The following is a 21,636-nucleotide window of genomic DNA, read 5'->3' on the forward strand; positions in this document are numbered from 1 at the left end:
TACATTACTATTACGGTATAGACTTTATACTTTATGCAACATATACTACATATAGAAACCCTTACATCTGTTTGAGACATGTATCTGATGGCTTCTTTCCATTTCAGAAACTTCAGTCTTAGATTCAGCCATATGAGAAAAAACACAGCAAAGACATAGTCCAGTAGCACCTTTAACACTAATGGTTGGATTCAAGGTCTAAGTTTCCATGGGCATGCACACTTCTTCACAAGAAAAATGTGACAAATAGTCCAAAAGAATTCCACTAATGCTCTGGACCTGTTTGTATTGTTGCACTGTTATATTGTTTATATTGTTTATACTGTTATATTGTTATATGGTTACATCTATTAGTATTATTATTGTAAGGTACTCACTTGTTTATAGACTGTTTTATGTATTGTTCTTTGTTCCTATGTAAACCGCCCTGAGCCTTTGGGGAGGGCGGTATATAAATATAATAAATAAATAAATAAATAAATAAATAAATAAAATATATCACTGGAATAATTGATGGATGGTTATTTAAGTGGCTTTATATGCCAGCGGCATTTCCCCCCTTTATTTTGACTGTACATGTTGCAGCAGACAAACCCCTGAAGCACATATAAATAACTTGTGCCAAAATTCATTATAGAGGTACTATATGTTAACTACAAGGAAGTGTATGAAACAGAATAGGTTTATAACATCAAATTTGGAGGTATTTATTACTAAGATCTTTAATTGGAGTTGAACAGATTATCCCAAAAACATCATATAACATTACTCCTTCCTCCTAGCATAAAAATGGTGGGATGTATGTAGGAACAGACAGGAATGGGATACATGTAGGAATGGACCGGGGAAAACTGTAGGGAAAGGACTATCGGTGATCTCAAAAGCCACAATAGCTTACTTTTAATCACATTCATATACATTAAAATTTTGCTTTGGGGTTTTGCTTGTTGCTAAATTACCTTTTTTTCTTTGTCTTTCCACTTCATCCAGTATCCCTCTCAACCATGTTTCAAGGTGAGACCAAGTAATGCCAGGATTGCCTGGTCCTGTGTGGGGTGGAGGAATAGGGCTGCCAGATCCAGTTGGGAAACACCTGGAGATTTGGGGAGGTCCGTAACCTTAGTAGGGTGCAATGCCATACAGTCCACTCTTCAAAGCACCCTTTTGCTCCAGGGGAACTCATCTCTGTAGTCTGGAGGTGAATTGGCACCTCTGAGTTGTGGCTTTGCATTCCTTCCAATCAGAGTGGTTTGGACAGTTTTAAGATCTGAAGTAAAGATCGTTTGAAATCATTTCAAAGTAAAAATTCCAAGAAGATTCAAAGTTCGGAATTCCACATTCATGTATCACACAAAGTGGCACCTTTAAGACCACCAGAGTTTTACACATGGTAGGAGCCTTTGTGCGCATGCACACTTCGTCCAATTGGTGTGTATGAATGTGTTTGTGTTTGTAATAATGGGGCAACACTAAAGGGTGTGTAAAAGAGTTGTATTAGAGGTGTCTTGCATCTCCAGCAATGAGTGTTGTTTGATGCACTGAATTTTACAAAATCTATCTAGTGTCCTATCCATCATACATGGAAAATTAAGTTTTAAAACGTCTATTGTAATGTTACAAGATGATACTTTAGCTATTTTAAGTGATCGTAATGGCTGAATCATGAGGCACGATTCAGCAGACAATTTTTCATCCCTCTTCATATGAAACTGGGAAAATCTGTTTATACTGCTTTACTATGTATAAAGAGAATTGATTTCCCTTATTCCAGCAACTGCACAGCCTTACAATTCTTTGTACTAATCAGGGAATTGCCTTTATCCACAAATCTAGTCTGCCTTGGTAGTGGTGATAACCAATATGCTTTATCTGCCAAGTGAAAACTCTTGAATTAATGTGTAGTGCTGCTTTTAGAGAGTCCGGTAATGTCCCCCAATCAATAAAAAGCTGCACTTTCATAAAGAGTAGTTGGCAAGTAACCCAGCAATATAGTCAACTATACTGACAGGGCAATTATAAGGATGTTTTTAGGTTATCCCTCATTCATAAGGATCTGGGGCAGTAAACGTAAGTGATCATTTGAAAAAAGACAACCAAGCAAATATAAACTAATGATATATATTCCCTGTAACATAGTGGCTACATTAATCAGCAATATCAGCAAGCTTCTAAACTGTCTACAAACATATAATTTTCGGCTAAACATCTGGAAGAAGTTCCTGACGGAGCGGTTCCTCAGTGGAGCAGGCTTCCTAGGAAGGTGGTGGGTTCTCCTTTGGAGGTTTTTAAACAGAGGTTACATAATCATCAGACAGAAATCCTGATTTTATGGACTTAGGCAGATTATGAGTGGGTGGGCAGGAAGGGATGTGCCAGTGTTTGTCTCTTGTGGCTCTTCCTTCCTTGCACACCCAGGCAATTTCTAATTGCTGCTGTGGGATAGTAGGTGAATTTCCTCCAGGCCAGACTGGAGTCTAGAGATTTTTGGTGCAGGCAAACGTCAGTTCTTGGGAACTAAGCAGAGTTGGCCATGGTTAGTATTTGGATGGGAGACCTCCAAGGAATACCAGGGTTGCAATGGTAAGCCACCTTTGAATTGCCTTGGAGACCGTCCAGAGTCACTGTAAATCAGCTGCGACTCGACAGCACTTTCCACCATCAGAAAAAACTTTGTTGTCTTCTTAGAAGACAGCCTGAGCAAATCAGGTGAAGAAATGTTTTCTGTGACATTTTGTAGTGATTAACAAGACAAGATGCCGAGAGCCAGTTTGGTGTAGTGGTTAGGAGTGTGGACTTCTAATCTGGCATGCTGGTTTTGATTCTGCGCTCCCCCACATGCAGTCAGCTGGGTGACCTTGGGCTCACCATGGCACTGATAAAGCTGTTCTGATTGAGCAGTAATATCAGGGCTCTCTCAGCCTCACCCACCCCACAGGGTGTCTCTTGTGGGGAGAGGAAAGTGAAGGTGACTGGAAGCCGCTTTGAGACTCCTTCGGGTAGACATAAGCAGCATATAAGAACCAACTCTTCTTCTTCTTCTTCAACTGTGAGACAGCACTACAGTCAAGGTGCTCAATTTGCATTATTAACGACCCATTAGCATAATATGTCAATAAGGTAACATGGTTTTGAGGCAACCCTTCTTTATTGGCTTTTAGAAGAGTCTGCAAGTGGAACTTGGTTACTGGCAGGAAGAATCAGCTTTGTGATAGTGTTGTCTACTGATTATGTGTTATTTGTATTCATCTTTTTAGTTGTATTTTTAATTGATGGGTGGTACTGGAAGAAAGGCAGCATAAAATTGTTTAAATAAATAGCCTGTCCCCTGACTTAGTTTATATGGAAATGGAAACAGCTGTAGGAATTTATTTTAACATTATCTGTTACGTGTAGGTTTCCACAATGTACAAAAGAGTGCCCTCCGTACCATTTCAGTATTGTGAGGAGTGGGGAAGGGCGACTCATACCATCATCACAGTCTGAGGAGCGTCCCACGGTTTGTGGGAGAACTAAGGAGAACCTGCAACTCATATCTGAGTGTTGCACAGTGTGGGAGAGGCGCTGTGCAGCTCCCTGACCCTGGTAGCTCCCTGGTCGCCACCACCACAAGGCACAGGGAGCTTTCTGCCATGTTCCACAGTGGTGGAGGACTCTGGGAGCTGGGCAATGTCCCTCCCTAGCAGGAGAGGCACTGCCCGGCTTCCTGGCCCTGCCGCCACAGGAGAGAGGAACTTCTCCCAGCACGCACCAAACGTTTGGAAGGCTCCTGGTGGGTGGGGTTCACTCTGGAGCCTTTCAAACGTTCAACATGTTGTCAGAAGTATAAATCAGTCTTTATGTATAGAGATTGTGAAGCCTGTGAATTATGTTGTACACTGCCCTGAGACAACTTGATCAAGAGAAGGTGGTATATAAATTAAAACATAAAGAAATATATTATTTATGCAAGAAAAAGAACTGCATATTTTGAGGGTGAAACTTTACCACACAACAGGAAACCCCAAATCTTGTTTATCAGATCTTTCACAGTGCAATAGGGAAAATATGGAAATAACACCAAGTTGCAAAATTCTCTTTGTGACAATGTTCCTGTCAAAAATGTCAGTAATGAGAAAACAGACTGTGAGTTTCTGAAAGGAAGCATGACTGAAACTGCAAGAGATTCCTCTAAATTTCGGATCCAGATTGGTACTTATTTTTTAGAATAAATTGTGAAAGTCACGCTTTGTTAGCTAAAGAGTACTTCTTTGAAAGAAAGCTAGAGCACATCAAGAATAGAGGAAAAAGCAATAAACCAGACATTGCCCTCCACCACCTGAATTTATATACAGAGGTTCCTGCCCAACCCTGTTGTTGGTTAATTACAACAACCAATAGCCGGCTGGATCCTGTGAGCTAGCCTTTGACTTGCTGTACTCCTTGAAAGCTCCTATGAGGATCAGAATGGAGACTCTTGGAAACAGAATAGGGGCAGTGGGGCTTGGGGTGGAGGCAATCTGATTCAAAAGAAATTGCCTCCTTCAACTTGTATAAATTTTCGTGCAAGCAGAGCAAGCACTCCCAGAAGAGGGCCATGAGAGCGATTTTTGCTGACTCTGCTGATTTACAGCATGATACTATTGTTATGTCTGTGGGCATGACTTAACTGTGTTCCCAAGAGTCCACTGGCTGTCTTCTAGGGCAGCTTTTCCAGATCTTCAGGAGGTGGCAGGGAGCTGCAGCAGAGAGATTCATTCCATGGATCTGCTCTTGCCCAGTCTCTACATAATATTGAAACTGGTTCATAGAAAGTATTTTCTCGATGTCTGTGTTAATTGAATTGGGCAGAATAAAGAGAATGACTTAGGTCCATTCCGCATGACTTTAATATAGCACTAGTCTTGCATTTTGTTTTCGCCACTAAAACTGCATTCCGCATGACGTCGTGAGCAATCTGCAACACTCCTGCAACACTAGCGCGAAAATGGCTTAGTTGTAGCGATTTCCGGGGAATCCAGAAAAGTGGATTCACCCTCAGAAAATCGCTACACTCCTTCCAACAATCTGCAACACTTGCGAAAAAGACCTGTGCGTTCTCAATGTAGCGATTGCAACAAAGTTCCTCCCCCTGGCTCTCTCCTCTGAACTTCCGGCGAAGCGATCGCCGTTTTTTTTTCCTCGGAGCGAGCGGGGAAAGCAACGAACCAGTGAGGCTTGATTCGAGGCTTCTCCGGCTACAGTCCCTCCACAGAAATGCATTAAAGCTCCCCTAAGTCCCCAAGCACAACACAGCCCCCTGTTCACCAGTTCCCTTTAATTTCAGCCAAAAATCGCGGCCCTGCGGGGGGGGGATTTTTTTTCCACTCGGGGGAGTGTGGTAACGATGACTCGCCAGCTCACACGCCAGCTAGATGGGCCTCTACGTTAGGAAGAATCAAGGCATATTCGTTGAAAAGTGTGTGTGTGTGTGTTTTTAACTGTGCTTAAAGGGAAAGGGGCTTTTCGGGAGCACGATAGCAACCGCCCATTGGCTGTTCGTTTGATTGACGGCCAGGGGCGGGAACAAGCACAGCAAAAATCGCTTCCTTTCTAACGATTCCTGTGAGACCGGAAACCTGTGAGGAACGAATGAAACACTACTGGATTACATTACAAATGAAGGTATGTGGAACACCGAGATTCCACTATTTAAAATAGCGCTTTGTGAAACCAATTGGCAACATTGGTCCTTGTGCGGAATGGGCCTTACTGTTGCTTTTAGGATTCTTCTGAATATTATGTGACCATCAGCTCACAGATGCTTGTATAACCATCAATAACCAAAGATTTGTTGGTCTTAAAGGTGATACTGGACTCTGATTTTATTGGGCTACTTCAGACCAACACAGCTACTCATTTGAATCCATCAGTAACCAGAAAGAGCTGTCTGCTATCAGGGCTTCAGGTGGCCCTATCAATCTCCTCACTGCCCGAACCTGTTAGTTCCTTCTTTGCTGGCTGATTCCAGTGTCTAGTTCGATAGTTGTATTCAAAATTTGATTGGGAGGTCAGGGGCTGCTGTATCCAATTTAGAGAGTGACAATGGAAAAGCTTCTCCTGTGACAAGAGTATTAATTTTTCATGATCCTGACCTGGGTCAGATGTTAGGGTTGGAGAACATTACATATTTAATACTGCATGAAGATGCTCTAAGAGGCACTAAGTTCAACCCTAACATCGGATCCTGCTATCATTCACTATATCAGTAGTTTTCACTGCCTTATTGATCCCTAGCATGGAGACTGTTGTTATTAATCTTTGCAACACTCACATTCCTTGATTCCATTCATTGGGAATGAGTGACTGCCATAGTTTTATTTTGAAAACTGCTCTTTTCCTGTTTCCCAAATGATTTGCTTTGCATTCCATTTCTATCCCTGAGGAAATAAGGCACTAGCCATGTGTCCTATGGCCAGCTCTTCCAACTTGGTGAACAATGAGAAAATGGGAATCATCCTTTCTTAAGTTAAGTAAGTTGATTAGTAGAACGGTTCCTTTGAGGAAGATGAATTAGTCTCCCCTTCGGACACCACTAATGACATTTCCCATACATCCTACAGCAAATAGTTTAATAAGGTTAAAAGAGCAGGATGCCCCCAGGACAGTTCCTGAATCTTTGCCATTCAGTTCAGGCCACAGTAAAGATAGGGGTGTGCCTGACCCTTTTCCTACCCGGAAATGCCAAGAAGCCCCTGAAGTAAGCCAGGGTGCAAAGTTACTTTGCTTGGTTTTAGCTTGCTCACCGGAAGAGTTGGACAGATGTAGCATTGTGCTCATTTTTTACTTGAAAGCCCAGACTGGGGCTTTTCCAGTCTAGTTTTTCTTTGTTTTCAGATTCTATGCTGAGCAAAAAGCAACCTGTTGAATATCTAGAAGAAGATATATCTACCCTGTTGTGAATGGTAAATATGCAGAAATACACATTAAACACATATCATTGTTGTTACATTGTTGTTGAATGCAGAGGCCATCTGAGATTTTTAAAAACGAAACCCTGATCTTCATCCTAGTCCCTTCTAAAATTCAGATATTTTTAAAAATTAAAAATATTTTTCTGTAGGCCAACATCTTCCCTGTCATATTTATCCAGTTAATACAGTTGTGCTTATTTGGCATGTTTGGGCCAGCTGGAAATCTGAATTTTGAAGCATTTCATGAGAGAGAGCTTGATGTTATGATGTTGGGATGGGTTTTTTTTCTACCCAAGGTTTCAGGCATCCAGATTTTTAGGCTTACACGGTTTCACCCTTGAAAAGTTTCTACACTGACCCCAAAATGAAAGATAAATAGATGTTTCCTATAGATGTTGAGAGGTAAAACTTTGAGCAGATGTAGGCTTTTAGATATCAAAAAAGCTCACTTGTTTTAATATAGTACCTTATAAGGATGTGTGTGTGTGTCATTAACTTGAATCTTTGTCCTGGCCCCTGGTCCTTTATTAATATCACGTGTCGAGTGGACAGGCAACATACAAAGTGCCTTTATTTTATTTATAATAAAAAGCTGCTTCAACTGTATATAAAAAACAGGTAAAAACACAGAACTCCTGTGACATACATTATATTGTCAGATCTGAGATATATTATGGAGACAAACATGGGATTCCACCAAAACCATGGACAAGCTGAAATGTGAGCCTTTGAAAAAGGATGTAGGGGTGAGGTGGAAAACAGTATGAACCAATAACCCTATTAGTCATCTTTAGGGATGCCAACCTCCAGGTGGGACCTGGGGCTCCCCCAGAATTACAGCTCATCTCCAGGCAACAGAGATTAGTTTCCCTGGAGACTAATTAGTTTCCCTGCCATTTAGAAGGTGGTCTAGCGGGCATTATACCCCAATGAAGTCCTTCCCCTCCCCAAACTTCACCTTCTACAGTTTCCACCCCCAAAGTCTCCAGGTTTTCCCCACCCTGGAGCTGGCAACCCTAATCGTCTTCACTCCTTGCTCCCCTAAAAGAGGAAAGCCTGTTAAGATGTGAGTCAGTTTAACTGAAGTTGTCTTTGATTTTGGGTGTTGGTCTGTGTTTGTATTTTTTTATGGGGAGGGGGGAGAAGACAAAAATAGTTTCTGGATAAATTTAGATCTTGTGGGGGGCGGGGGTCAAATCTTAGTGATGGAAGGGAAGTGTGTCATTCAGAAGTGTTATGGCTCCAGGGAAAGCCGGAAGAACAAAGGCTTCCCTCACAACAAAGAAACCAGCCCACTGGTCTGTCAGGCATGTGATGGTCATTATCAGCAGGATTTACAGATGCAACTCCATAGAAAGCCTTAAGTTGTCTTTAGAGGGGATTGAAGTAGGGTAGGGGGGAACAAACTTTTAAGCTTTTAACAAAACAAACTGCACTTTTGTCTGTGGGTTTCAAAAAAGTTTAGTGATGGAGTTTTTTGTTTGTTTGCTTATTGTCTCTCTGTTTATAGACACAATATTACCAGCAGAATTGCTACACTTATGCAAAATTCTGCTTAACAGGAATGCTGGTGTGCTCACATGGACCTGCAAATTCTCTCCGTTCCCAGTTGCCATGGTGAGATTTCTCTCCCTGACCTATAATGCCTGGCGGCAGCTATGCCGAGCTGCCGCCATTCTGTTGTGGTGGAGCAAAAAGCCTTGCCATTCCCCGCATATGCACAGGGGAGGGGCTCCCCCGGTGCACACTGGTTGCCCTGACGCAACCACCCTGCGCATATAATATGGGGCCAGAAACGCCGGGAGCGTTCTGCTGCCGTAGCAGCGGCAGCAGAGGGGATCGGAGGCATGGGGCCCCCACTACACGATGGTGGAGAGCAACATGCTGCTCTCCCACCATGGTGGGGGGAGGGATGCCCCTGTCAGCTCCGCGGAGCCACGGAGCTGGCAGGGGCGAAAGGCGTCCCTACAGGAATGCTATTAGATTGTGGGAGGATTATGTATAGGGCTAGCCTCTGATTATTATTTATTATTATTATTATTATTATTATTATTATTATTTATTTATTTATTTATTTATTTATTTATTTAATTTTTATGCACAGGGCTAGCCCGACCTAGCCCTTGCCTGCGCCCACGGCTCTTCCTGGCTCATGGAAGAATCCGCATTTTCTTAATGTGGGTCTTCCGAGGGCCTGGGTTGGGCCAGGACTTGGATGGCAGCAACGTCGTGCATAATCATGGATTTTCTCCAAAGTCCTGTTGCCGCCATCACGGGCATTCTAGCCCGTGCATAATCAGTGCCTACTGGTATATGTGAAGTAAGGTGCAATAGGAAAGAGCCTGCCTGCCTTTTCCACAGAACCGAGAAGAACTGAGAAGGTGGCAGTGAGGGAACATGTTCCCTTTGCTGCCTTGGGCTGCAGCCACCCCCAACACATGCAGCATTAGAAACTTGACCTTGCTTCTGCCTTCTGATGGAGAAACAGGTCAGATGGCACTAAGAAAATTTGCTGTTTATAAAAGCCAGACCAAATTAGTTGCCCTTCTTGTACATGTCTCCAGTATCTTTTAGAAAGGGAAGAAGGTCAACCTGTATGTGAATTTTGTATAAATTTTAGGCCATATTCTGTTATCATTATACACGTAGAACAGTATTTAGTATATGCTGGTGGCTGGATTCAGCTGTCATATATAAACTGTAGTTACAAATTAATGTGTTTGTTCCAGCAGGGGGTTGATCCACTGGAAGAGGGGAAAAGAGGCAATCTTACTTGCTTCCCAGCATGACTTTGTCCCTTGGTGTGTTTTGATTACAAAGCTTTTCTGATTCTCAGAGGGGAATTCTGAACAAAATGGTAGACAGTTTCAGGAAGGGGACAGTGGGGAAAGATCTACTCCACTATCACTTTCTGTGAACTCCTTTGATTGATCCAACTTTGAACTATGCCAATCCAATACAAGATTTCAAATCAGGTTTTGTTCTTAGTACTGATTTGTTAACCCTAGGTAGTAGAAACATGGTTTATCTTGACATCTGAATAGGAAAAAAAACATTGTTTCATTGATTCATAATTGTAGCTGTGTTGGCCTGAAGCAGCAGAACAGAATTTGAGTCCAATGGAACCTTTAAAATCAACAAAGTATTGTTGGTATAAGCTTTTGTATTTATGTACACTTTGTTTGTTTATCACATGCTCTTAGCCAGCTGACTTGACGCGGTATACAACAAAATTACAGTAAAAACCATACATAAAACAATACAATAATTTCTTTGTAACCCAATACCCTATAAAACTCAATAGTCCCCTTCAACCCAGCATCTTAGGAGGGTAGGCAGAAAAAGAGAAGGGGCCTGAAAGATCTTCCTTGTCCCGGCCTTGTTCCTGGTGGAAGAGCTCCATTTTACAGGTCCTGCGAAACTGAGGCAGCTCCAACAGAGTCCTTAGCTCTTCCAGTAGCTTATTCCACCAGATAGAGGCCAAGACTGAAAAGTCCTTGGCCCTGGTTGAGGCCAGGCACATTTCATGGGAGCCAGGGACCATCAACCTGTTCAAACCTGCAGAGCAAAGAGCCCTGTGAGGGGCATAGGAAATTAGACGGTCCCTCAGTTACACTGGGTCCACTCCGTGAATGGTCTTAAAAGTCAAAAACCATATCTTGAACCTGACCCGGTAAACAACTGGCAACCAGCGCAGCTGCCTCAGGAGTGGATGCATATGGATTTTCCAAGATGTCCTATAAAAACCCTTGCAGTGGCATTTTGTAACAGCTGCAATTTCTGGGTCAAGGACAAGGGTAGCCCCGCATAGAGCAAGTTACAGAAGTCTAACCTGGAGGTGACCATTACATGGATCACTGTGGCTGGATGGTCCAGGGTCAGATAAGCTACTTGTAGTCTTGCTTGGCAAAGATGGTAAAATGCCACTGGGCTACCTTCACGACCTCTACCTACACTGTTAAGCAGGTGTTGAAAGTCGCTCCTAAATTCCTGGCTGAGAGCAAGATCTCTAACTATACCCTGGCCCTTTCTTATCCAGCCATAGGACCTCCATCTTGGAAGGTCTGAGTTTCAAACAGAATGAAATGTGAATTACCAGTTCACATATATAGGCAGAAGGTGAGCCATGAATTAGTACATAGCAAAATGAAGATGTTTAACAGATTCACTGACTGTACAGGAATAACAAGCTAAGATTATAAAACAAACAAATGATAACCTTATAAACTTAGAGTGTCATTCTTGTTTGTTCTCCCATCTTTAATTTATATATATATATATATTTATTATTGGATCTATAATTCTGCCCTGTCTTTGGAAACTCAGGATAGATTACATATTTCATTGAGCAGTGCTGTCTTCCGTGGTTGCCAGGACACGGAAATGTCTCTATAAAGGGTGCCAAAATCACTAATCACTCTAGTGGCTTTCAAGTACCACAGTTCATTTTTTCAAACAGCTGTCTTTCTCTGTCCACTTCCAGATCTTTCCTCCTTGCTACTGTGAGACTCACAACGTATTGCTGTGTAGCTGTAGCCATTCCCAAGAGGATGGGAAAAGAAGCAAGCAGGATGAGATAAATCATTAGGCTGTGATATCTCCTGTGATCTCTACCTTCCAGTTGCCATAAATAAATAGCATTTACTTTAGATGGGAGAGCAGGGAATACAGCTGCATGGCAGGAGAAGGTGACGGAAGGCAGGCTGTAAAACATAGCTAGAGATGAATTTTGAACATGCCTAGCATTCAGAAATTGTCCATGTTCCCTTAAGCGCTCCAGGGGCCAATGGGGCCTAGCCTGGCAGAGGCCATGTAGATGACTCCTCCCTGTCCTATGGAGACTGGGAGGGGATAAAAAATACCCCACTTGGCTCTGCAGTGCTTTGCAGCACCATGGGGCCAAATTAGCCTTTTTCTTTTCTTTTTTTGCAGGAAGGTGGGGTTGCATTATTACACAATCCTACCTTCCTGCAAACCCCTTGGCACCCCCACATGGCAGAACCATTCCGCCCCGGCTGTGTCTATAGGAACGCACAAATCTTGGGCGGATTGGGTCCGCCGCTGAAATGTGCACCTGTGGGAACACAGAAAGCAACGGAGCAAGTAGCTCCACCAAAATGCACTCGCGGTGGCCCGATGCTGATAGTGCGTAATCACCAATACATTAGCTCAGTGGTCCCCAACCCCCGGTCTGCGGCCCAGTGCCGGGCTGCAAGAACTTCGGCAGGGGTCCGTGGCTCCCTCTCCCCGTCCCCCCCTGCAGCGAGAAGATCGCCAGGCAGCGAGCAAATTGGCAGCTGAAGCAAATTTCATTCATTCATTCATCCATCCATCCATCCATCCATCCATCCATCCATCCATCTATATATCTATCTATCATTGGATTTATATACCGCCACTCTCAATTAGTCTCATGGCGGTTTACAATAAAACAATAAAATACAATACAACCCCTTAAAAATCCCTTAATACATTAAACATTAAAAGATGGCGATACAGTCAGAGTTCTGAACTCCCACCCCCTGTTCAGCTTGCGGTCAAATGTGCTCTCTCATTAGGAGCATAGACAATGATCTAACTTTTCCATCCCACTTTATGTCTCACTTTCTTGGTGATATTGTTGAGGTTGCCACCTTTTTATAGACAGAGGATCTATACATTAAGAGATGTGACACAGGCAAAATTCCTTTACCTGTCAATTTCTGCCTGTGATAGCTCTAATTGTGGGAGTGCCTGGTCTTGTCCCACCCCATGACATAAATCATGAGAAAGTACAATAGGCATGTTCCAGAGCCTGATAGTAGCCCAGCTCCAGCATTTTGTACCAACTAGAATTTCTGAATTAAGTTCAAGGGCAGATCTGAATAGAATGCTTTACAGCAATCTAGTCTCACTCGTTCTTATCAGGTTCTGCAATATTTGTGCCTTTTTATGTGGAAACATCTTATGGGGCACGCACAGAAAAGCTGTGCAACAGAACTTGCTATGAAAGTGGGGGTGGGGTGGGGTGGGGGTGAGAGTGAGAGTGAGAGGAAACTTGTCAAACATTTTGTAATGGAAATCATATCCATACCTTGCATTAGGTTTGTCAAAAGATCATGTGGCTGATTTGGGTGACAACCAGACAATTAGTTCAGGTCCAAGAGAATGGGTTATGTATATGACAGTTCTAGTTCTATATGTACTTACAGTTTTGTTTGGCTTAAATATGTTATAAATCAGTCTGTTGTGTGATACGCGTGTTAAATAAAAGGACTAATGACTGGATGGATATTTGTGTCATAGTTTCAGAAGCCATGTGTTTGTTACTAACATCTGTGGATAAATTTTGCACAGATCAGCCTGTGATATCTTGTGGTGAAGGATAGTGCAGATTGATGGAACCCATTAAGTCAAATGCAATCCAGAAACCGAGTATGGTGGATTCTTTAGGAATTGACAACCTTCCCCCCCCCCCCCCATCCTGTGTTGGTAGCACAACTAGGAGGTTTATCACACTCTGGAGGCCACCGAGCATAGTTAGGTGGACTACCTTTGGCTTCTTGATTCATGTCTTGTGTGAGGTTGCTTTGCCTGTAGAATGTGGTCTTCCAGCATTGTCTGAAAGGTCATGCACCCTCTCATTTATATTTGCTCCTACTCTTTGTCTCCCTGCCTGGGCACATTCACCTGCAGTTGTGAAAGGATCTAAGTGGAATTATCAATACAGTCTACTCATTGCAATGCATAGGATTCTTTTTCAAAACTCTTGAATGGGAATTCCTGTCAGCCAGCTTCAAGGGACATAACACTAATACTTTGGTTGCAAAATGTTTAAAAGCATTCTTCCAACTTGAAAGACTGCTTTTTAAAAATAATACACAGCAATGTTCAGGATATTATTTCCATTTTTCTTTCCCTAAAAGACTTGTCTTGGGAGATGCTTGAAGTCATTTGCTCATCTTTTTCTTGAAGGTAGATAAGATGATTCCTGTTGGTTATTGGACATTCAGCTAAAGTCATTCTCTTTATAGTTATCTTTCTTCATTCTCAAAACCAGGAAACAGGAATAGGGTGTTTCCCCCCATGTTGTTTCTTCATCATAAATGCTTCTAGGCAGAACTGCTGAGAGCCACCATGGTCCCCCAGACAAAGATTCAATTTGACCCCCATGACAAATTTGACCAATTGCACATTTCATTGAATTATCAGCATTAGTTACCAAAATAGGATTACCATATTTTAAAAAGCAAAAAAGAGGGCATATTTCCCAACTGACTACTTCAAACAAAGGATCACTGTGGCAAATCTCATTTTAAATACCCCTACTATTTAAACTATAATAATTTCTACTAACTAATAATAATCATAACCTTCCAACTCAAAAAGAGGACATTCTCATCAGTTTTTTAAAAGAGCCTAGTTCATAATATTAACAAAAGTTTGCTCCTCTACTAGTAGTAAAAACGTTCTAAATTGCCAACCAGCAGTGGTGAAGAGGTGTTGAGGCTGAAAAATAAGGAGTTGGGGGAAAGAAATTAGATGGTAGAGATAGATGAATGGCAGATCATGAAAAGTGGAGAGCAAAATGAAGGAAGAAAAATGTGTGGGAAAGACAACAAAAGGGAGTTTGTTTGCTACTAAACACTAACAAGGCTTCCCCTTTGCAGGAGCTGGCTGTGCAGGAGCTGGGTGGATCTAAACAAAAAAAAGGAAGCCATAGACCTTGATAGGAGGCTGTTGTAGCTTATCTAGACTGGCCTTGTCTTTCTCTACTGCTGGCTTGGCTGATGGATTTAGCAGGATCTGAGAAGCAAGGGCCTCTCAGCTTCCTGGTAGGTTGGCAGAAAGATCAAGCCCCAGAGTGAGTTAGTTCTTTACTGCAGTGGTCCACAACCTTTTTATCAAAAGGGACCAGTCAATGCTTGACAATTTTGCTGAGGCCCGTGGGGGGGGGTAGTCTTTTACCGAGGAATCGTCACCGCCACCTAAGCCCCTGCTCTACTTGCTTTCCCGCTGGTGCCCCTGACTTCCTGGCGCCCACTGGGGGGCACTGCTAGCAGCAACTGCGCAGTGCCACAACGAGGGGGAGCCCCAGCCATGGTGGCTGCTGGAGAGCACCAAAGGTGAGCCGGCGGCAGAGTGGCAGGGCAGCCCCTAAGGCAGCAGCCAGGGAGGAGGACGAGGAGGAGCGGCGGCCCGGTACCATCTGATCCACGGACCGGTACCAGTCCCCGGACCAGGGGTTGGGGACCACTGCTATAGAAGACAGAACACGTGAGAAGATGGTCATAAAACTGGGGAGAAGAACCTGAATAGGATCAGCAGAGAACACAAGAAAACAAGTAGACCCAATATATCAAAACTCAGCTAGAACAGGAAAAACAGACTCAGCAGAAATGGTCATCAGTGGGCTCTCCAACAGTGGCCCCTTTCTCTGCCCCCTTTCTTCTGTGCTGTTTTTCCAGAACTGCTGATGTTGTCTAGCTACATGTGACTCAGCAGTCCTCATTAATAGGTACTGCCTGTATTTCTAGATGTTCAGATTTCTCTCTTTTTCTTCTAGTTTGGCTTATTGCTATATAACGCCCACATCAGCTTGGAAATCTCTGTTCCATTTCATAACTCAAGGTGATATCTCAGCAGACTGAATCCTTTGTGTTGTATGAAAAATGCATCCTCTTTTTACCAAAGGAAATTTGTTCAATCATTTTCGCACATTTTAAGCATGGTAATAGCCATTTCACTTTTATTTCTATGGTCACAATTCTACTTTCTTTTTCCACTTCTCAGGCTTTTTCTCATGGAGGTTCTTGTTTCATAGTGCCTCCTCTCCCCCAGTTTGCCACAATGTAGTTTAATTTGTATTATTAGTCTATGCAAATCGTGTTTTCTGTGTTTTCTGTTGGTAGGTGAGATTGTTGTTACTAATTGGATTTTATTAATGCACTGTTTATCTTTACACTTCAAAATGACATTCTTAAATAACACCAGTTGTAAATCTTTTTTAAATTTTGAATTTGATTGAGGAGGTCTCCAGACTACTGTTTAAGATAGACATGGAGGAAAATACAGGATCTTGTACTTGGGAAATGTGACTATTTTTCTGGCCAGAGAATATGGCTAGCATTCAAATAATTAATATTTGCAGGCTTCTAGTAGTTTGACTTAGGAAGGCAATTGATCCTTTTACCGGCATAACATGGATACATACTGGTATAGCATCATGCCAGTGCTTGAGTGGTATAAACTACCCAAAGGACTTGATTGACACTGGAAGATTTTGTGATGACTTCAGCTAATCCTGCACATTCCATACAAGTTATGCCAAAAAAAAAAGTGGTCTTTTTACTATTCAATTTTTTCCAAATGAATGGTATTGGTGTTTTGTTTTTTGAAGTACATGGCATTGGATCGACATGTAGGAAATTTGATAATGAAAAAACTAATTTCTTGATATTCGTATTTTATGAGTTGCCTTAGAGGTTTAAAAAAAGTGTATGAGGCAGGCAAAGTCTATAAACAGACAGCTCCATTTGATTGCCAGTTTAGTACAATCACATTAGCATCGCTGTAACTAGCAGAATTTTGCATCAGTGGAAGTACTGCAGCATCAATACTTAACACAAACATCATTTTCAGTCTAAATCTGCATAACTGAATAAGGCCACTGTCCTATAATAGAGAAAGTTATAAATAATTGCTTTCCTCCATGTAAACTTTGTTGGATCATTATTCGTATTTTTATCAGAATTTTTAAAAACCTGTTACCTATATGAAAATGCAATCTTGATCTCTTTCTGTTTCACTATTGTCCTTTTGTCTTTATTGCAGTTGTTCCTGCTGCTTCTAGACAATATGAGAAAAATCCCTCCTTCTCGTATGCACCCCCTAGGCTTTCTCCGAGCAGAAATGGGATGATTTCATCTAATCAGTCTTCCCATCCAGGTACAACAGCTCTTGTTCTCAAGGACTTTTATAGGATGAGGAGCTGAGCTGATTTTCTCAATGGCATGAATATGGGCATTATGTTGCTTCCATATTAGCATTTGGGCCTTTTTAGTAGGTCTGTATCAGCATACAAAATTCATTTGCACCCAGTGGTTATTTCATGGTGAAAGGCAATAAATCAAGAAAGCAAACTAGCCGAGAATATGTTCACACCAATCTTATTTTCCACCATAGGGCCATTTTATTCTACTAAGCTCCGTTTGGGAGGAGCTGCACCTGAGTCGGGCCAAATTCCTTACATGGAAGCAGTCCATGAGTGTCTTTCACCCCTGCTTTTGTGGCTGGCAAAAGATTCAGCCACTTTTGTATTAGAAATAGGGACCAATACTTCCTCCGAAGCATCGGCATACTGCGTAGCACATTTGAGGATCTGATTAGTTGAGGTACAGCTTGTTCCAATCATCTGGGCAGCATTTTGCAGTCCTGTAATAAGCAGGACATGAAAAGCATATAATACAATCTTGCAAAAAAAAAATTGTCCTTTATACTTTCTCTATATTCTGCCTCTGTCATTTCCCACTTCTACAAATAATCTGATAGACTCAGTCATGTTTGGTCACCTGTTTTTCGCAGAACTCTTTCATTTGTTCTCCAGAGAGCCTTCATTTCAACGAAATAACTGCTATGTAAAAGCAGACTGTATGTTCTTAATCAGGGCTTAGTAGAAATTTGCATTTGTCTATTTTTCAAGCCACAGTCATGCAGGCTTCATGTAACATATGTTGTAAATTGGTGAAAGGGCAGCCAGTTTATCTAATGCCTGAATTTTACTGGAGCATGAAATGCCTTAGCAAAATCACAGATTCGTATGATGGTGTGGCATGGTTGGTTTGCAAGTTAAAGTAAATCCATAGGGAGACCTATACATTAAAGCAGGTATTTCCCTTTCATGTCACAGTCTGAGCAAGAAGGTAATATCTTTTTGAATAACTGATGGATATCCAGATATACAATTAACAAGAACCATATTTATTTTGATGTGGATGAATAGATTTTTCCTGAAGCTAATCATATGTCAGATAAATTGCTTTGCATTCTTTGTGGCTCCATCTTGCAAGTGATTGCAACCAAGGAAATAGGGATAGATCATTTGCAGCATAGCAAGCAAGCCCATGGAACTGAATTTGGAACATTACTGAAAAACATCCTAGCACCAAATATGCAACGATATGCCTCTGTTCTCCTATGTTACATCCTGTTTTATACACATGTACCCACACTAGCAGTGTCTAGATGAACCATTCTTAAATATAGTTGTACTGAGGCACCTTGATGTGCTTCTCTTTTGCCAACCACCACATTTTCATAGAGAAAAACTTCAAGCATGGACTCATTGCATGAAAGATTTCTGACTCTTAACTGAGTGCCTTCTGCACTCCAATGCATTTGTGCTGTGTTTGTTAACCAGCAGAATGGATATGTGGGATGAAAGGAAAAGATGGCTAAGTTACACATAGATGTTGCAGGATTGTCATGTGTGCTGTGCCACTGAAATGTTTCAGAGGGTAGCTACATTGGCCTGTGGTGAAACAGCTGGATTCAAGTCCAGGAGCCCCTTAGAGACAAACAAGATATCAGCTTTCGAGAGTCAAAGCTCCCTTTGTCAGACTCTTGAAACCAGATATGCTGAAACTCTTGTTTGCCTCTGTGGTGCTACAGGACTCAAATCTTGGTGTTCACTGGAATGTGCTGGCCCTGAACATTACTGACTGGCAAACACCTCTGACACAGCACCTGTACCAAAGCCACCACATGTTCAGTCCAGTAGTAATGGAATGCAAAAGACCCGGGGTCTTCTTGGTGCCCATCAGTATTTGCTCTGGAGAAAGTGTTCAGCATTTTACTCTGTTAGCTGCTTTGTAGCACATAGGAGCACCTGAAAGCTCGCATCGCAACTCAAGGGTGAAGACAGATTCATGTTAAAAGAGAGCCCTTTGAATGTTCTCCAAAATCATCAGGGAAGCTTGACTCCATAACTAAAAAGATAGATGTACACATATGGGTAAACTGAAAGCTAGCTTAGTTGGTCAGTCTTGGCCTTCCCCAGGAATAACCACATACAATGCCCTATTGATTCTTCTGTGTTTCCAATGACAGAAACCCCATGTAACTTTGGATGGAATTGCTCCTGGGTTACATCTGCTGATGCCTCTGGAAAACCAGACTGGATGTTGTCGTCAGTACTTGCTTTGACTTCTCAGGAATGGGAGCAGATCATGGAGAACAGCTCATCCAACAGATATCTAGAAGGTTGTTATTTGTACATTTGGGGGCCAGCTGTCCTGTCTTCATTTATTTAGATCCACAGAGATATCCTATACTGTGCTTGAGAGTACAAAGCACCAAACAAAAATTAATGGATTAAAGCTAATTGATTTTTCATATTAATCAGTCTTTGGCTCATGCAAACAGTAAATACATACATAATGTTTTCCATAAGAAGACTCTCCATTCATTATACAGCATCATGTGCTGAGTGCTGTTTATGTATTAAAATAATTATAATGGATACAATAGATATATTGTAGGATTTAAATAGAGCGCCTGCAAAGAACTGGCTCTGCCTTTCTTCAGCAGAATCCTGCACATTTCCTCCTATAGGAAGTAAAAATCCAGGACCAGCTGATACTGGTTGGTGATGTGGGAGCTGCTTCCCCAGGGCTGCTGCTTGTGTTTCTCCAAAAATGGTAGGATCCAGCAACCATGGGGAGCAGCTGACTGACATGGTTTGCTACCCCCCAATATTCTTCCTCCCTACCTTTAACAAAGATGATGAAGAAGAATAGTTGACTTTTATATGCCACTTTTCTCTGCCAGAAGTTTCAAAGTGGCTTACAATCACCTTCCCTTTTCTTTCCCCACAACAGACACCTGGCGAGGTAGGTGAGGCTGAGAGAGCTCCAACAGGACTGCTTGGTCAGAATTGCCCTATCAGGACTGTGTCGAGCCCATGGTCACTCAGCTGCCTACATGTGGAGAAGCAGGGAATCAAACCTGGCTCACCAGATTAGAAGCCACTGCTCTTAACCACTACATGAGGCTGGCTAGTAAGGATGGGTACCAAGGAACCATATAATTGCTCACACCCATGGGATGTCTCCCTGCACTTTCTTCCCCATCATTTGCCATTGGCGAAGCAGGGAGGAAAAAAGATGTCATAACTTATTGAACTTTGGAGCAGGAAGAACCTGTCTTGGTCATCTGTCTATGGCATCTTCCTCTTCCAGCACTAAGCACAAAAGAGAGAACTTTCCCATGATTTTCTGTATGAGAGAAAGGAAGGGAAAGTTCATTCGATCACAGTGAATTCTGGAGCAGGCTGACTATTTCAAAGCAACACAGGATGGAGAGAAGAGCAGTCCATCCTCTTCCTAAGTACAGCACAACAAAGTGAACTGACCCTTCTCTTCTTGCACACAGAAGACCGATCGGAATTCCCCCACCCCTCCCCGGGCTTCTGCTAAGCTTTTGAAATAGGCTTTGTCAGAAGTTCATTGCAAGGCAATTGAGTGCGCCTCCAAGATCCGCAGTTTGCAAAGAACTCAGGAAAGCAGTCTATGAGTCGCTGGGTTTCCTGTCTGTACAAAGGCCTACCGCTCTTAGGCTTGAGGTACTCCTCAGGCTTTGTGATATAGTTGCCTTTTCATCTTTGTTCTTGACTTGGCTATGCTGCTTCGTGCTGCATCTTCCTCCATGGCTTAAAGCCATCTAATGTCTAAAATTAGAACATAAACCTCACCTGCACCGAGATTCTCTGTAGTCACTCAACTTTTTAAAACTGCAGACATCTTTCCCCATTTTTAGATGTGGGGCTGGGACCCAATGCCCAGTGTCTCTTGTTGAGAGGATGTTGAGATCTCCATTAGATGCCTCTTTTCTCTGGGGCAGAAGAGTTGTTCCAAGAATCATGCCACCTTGGGCGTGGGACCCCTAGGAGTTTGTCTGGGGCTGAGTCTTTTGTACCAAGTGAAAGATGTGCATGCTTGCCCAGTCTTATTGTTGAGTCTTGTCTTCCCTTTTCCTTGAAATTACTGTGGGTTGATTTTTAAATGGTCTTTCTGTTTTTCTTTTTTTTAACTTGATCTACAGCTTCAAAACTGGTGGGGGGTTTTCTATGTCTGTAACTCTGCTGGTTTTATCTGTAATCTGGTCTATGGGAGTTAATCCTACTGGATTTAGTGGAGCTTAATTCTGAATCACTGAATATAATATTAGGCTATACCAAGGTTTCCCAACCATGGTACCAATATACCATATGGTATTGCAAAGGTCCCTCAAGGGTACCATGGCATGGAGCTTTTCAAAATGCCGACTGGGAAGAGCCCTCCCACCCTGTGAAAGAAAGTTTTAAAAAATTAAATTCTTCCCTTATCTGGGCAGGTTGACCTGCCCCCTCCCAAAGTGGCCAATGATGGGCCTGGAGGGAGTGGGAAGGGAGGGGCCCTGGCCATTTAAATTTTTGCCACTCAAAGTTCCTCTCACTTCCAGGAGCGTGGCAGGAAGTAATGTCATCATGGCCAGTTGACATCACTTCCTGGTATCTTGAAGCCTGAAAAATATTTCAGCAGTATCTCCATGGTCGAAATGTTGAAAAAGGATGGGCTATGCATTTGAAAATGCTAGATGCAGAGCCTCTTGCTCCCTGGAAGGGCCACCCTAAGAAGGGTTGCACCCTTCTAAGCCTATTGATTTCAACGGCTTTAGAAAGGCATACCTC

General features: G+C 42.4%; 1 protein-coding gene across 3 annotated transcripts in view; it reads left to right on the plus strand.

The window, feature by feature from the left end:
* LTK (leukocyte receptor tyrosine kinase) overlaps positions 1 to 21,636 on the plus strand; it is a 124,808-nt gene that overhangs the window by 19,108 nt on the left and 84,064 nt on the right. For 2 of the 3 annotated variants that reach the window (XM_077322818.1, XM_077322819.1), the window contains exons 2-3: positions 16,743 to 16,856; positions 19,017 to 19,169. In XM_077322818.1, coding sequence (XP_077178933.1) covers positions 16,743 to 16,856; positions 19,017 to 19,169 — 267 coding nt within the window. The remainder of the gene's footprint in view (positions 1 to 16,742; positions 16,857 to 19,016; positions 19,170 to 21,636) is intronic. The other variant, XM_077322820.1, reaches the window with a different exon arrangement.

The sequence above is a fragment of the Paroedura picta genome, chromosome 2, assembly GCF_049243985.1.
Source record: "Paroedura picta isolate Pp20150507F chromosome 2, Ppicta_v3.0, whole genome shotgun sequence".
Taxonomy (NCBI): Eukaryota; Metazoa; Chordata; class Lepidosauria; order Squamata; family Gekkonidae; genus Paroedura; species Paroedura picta.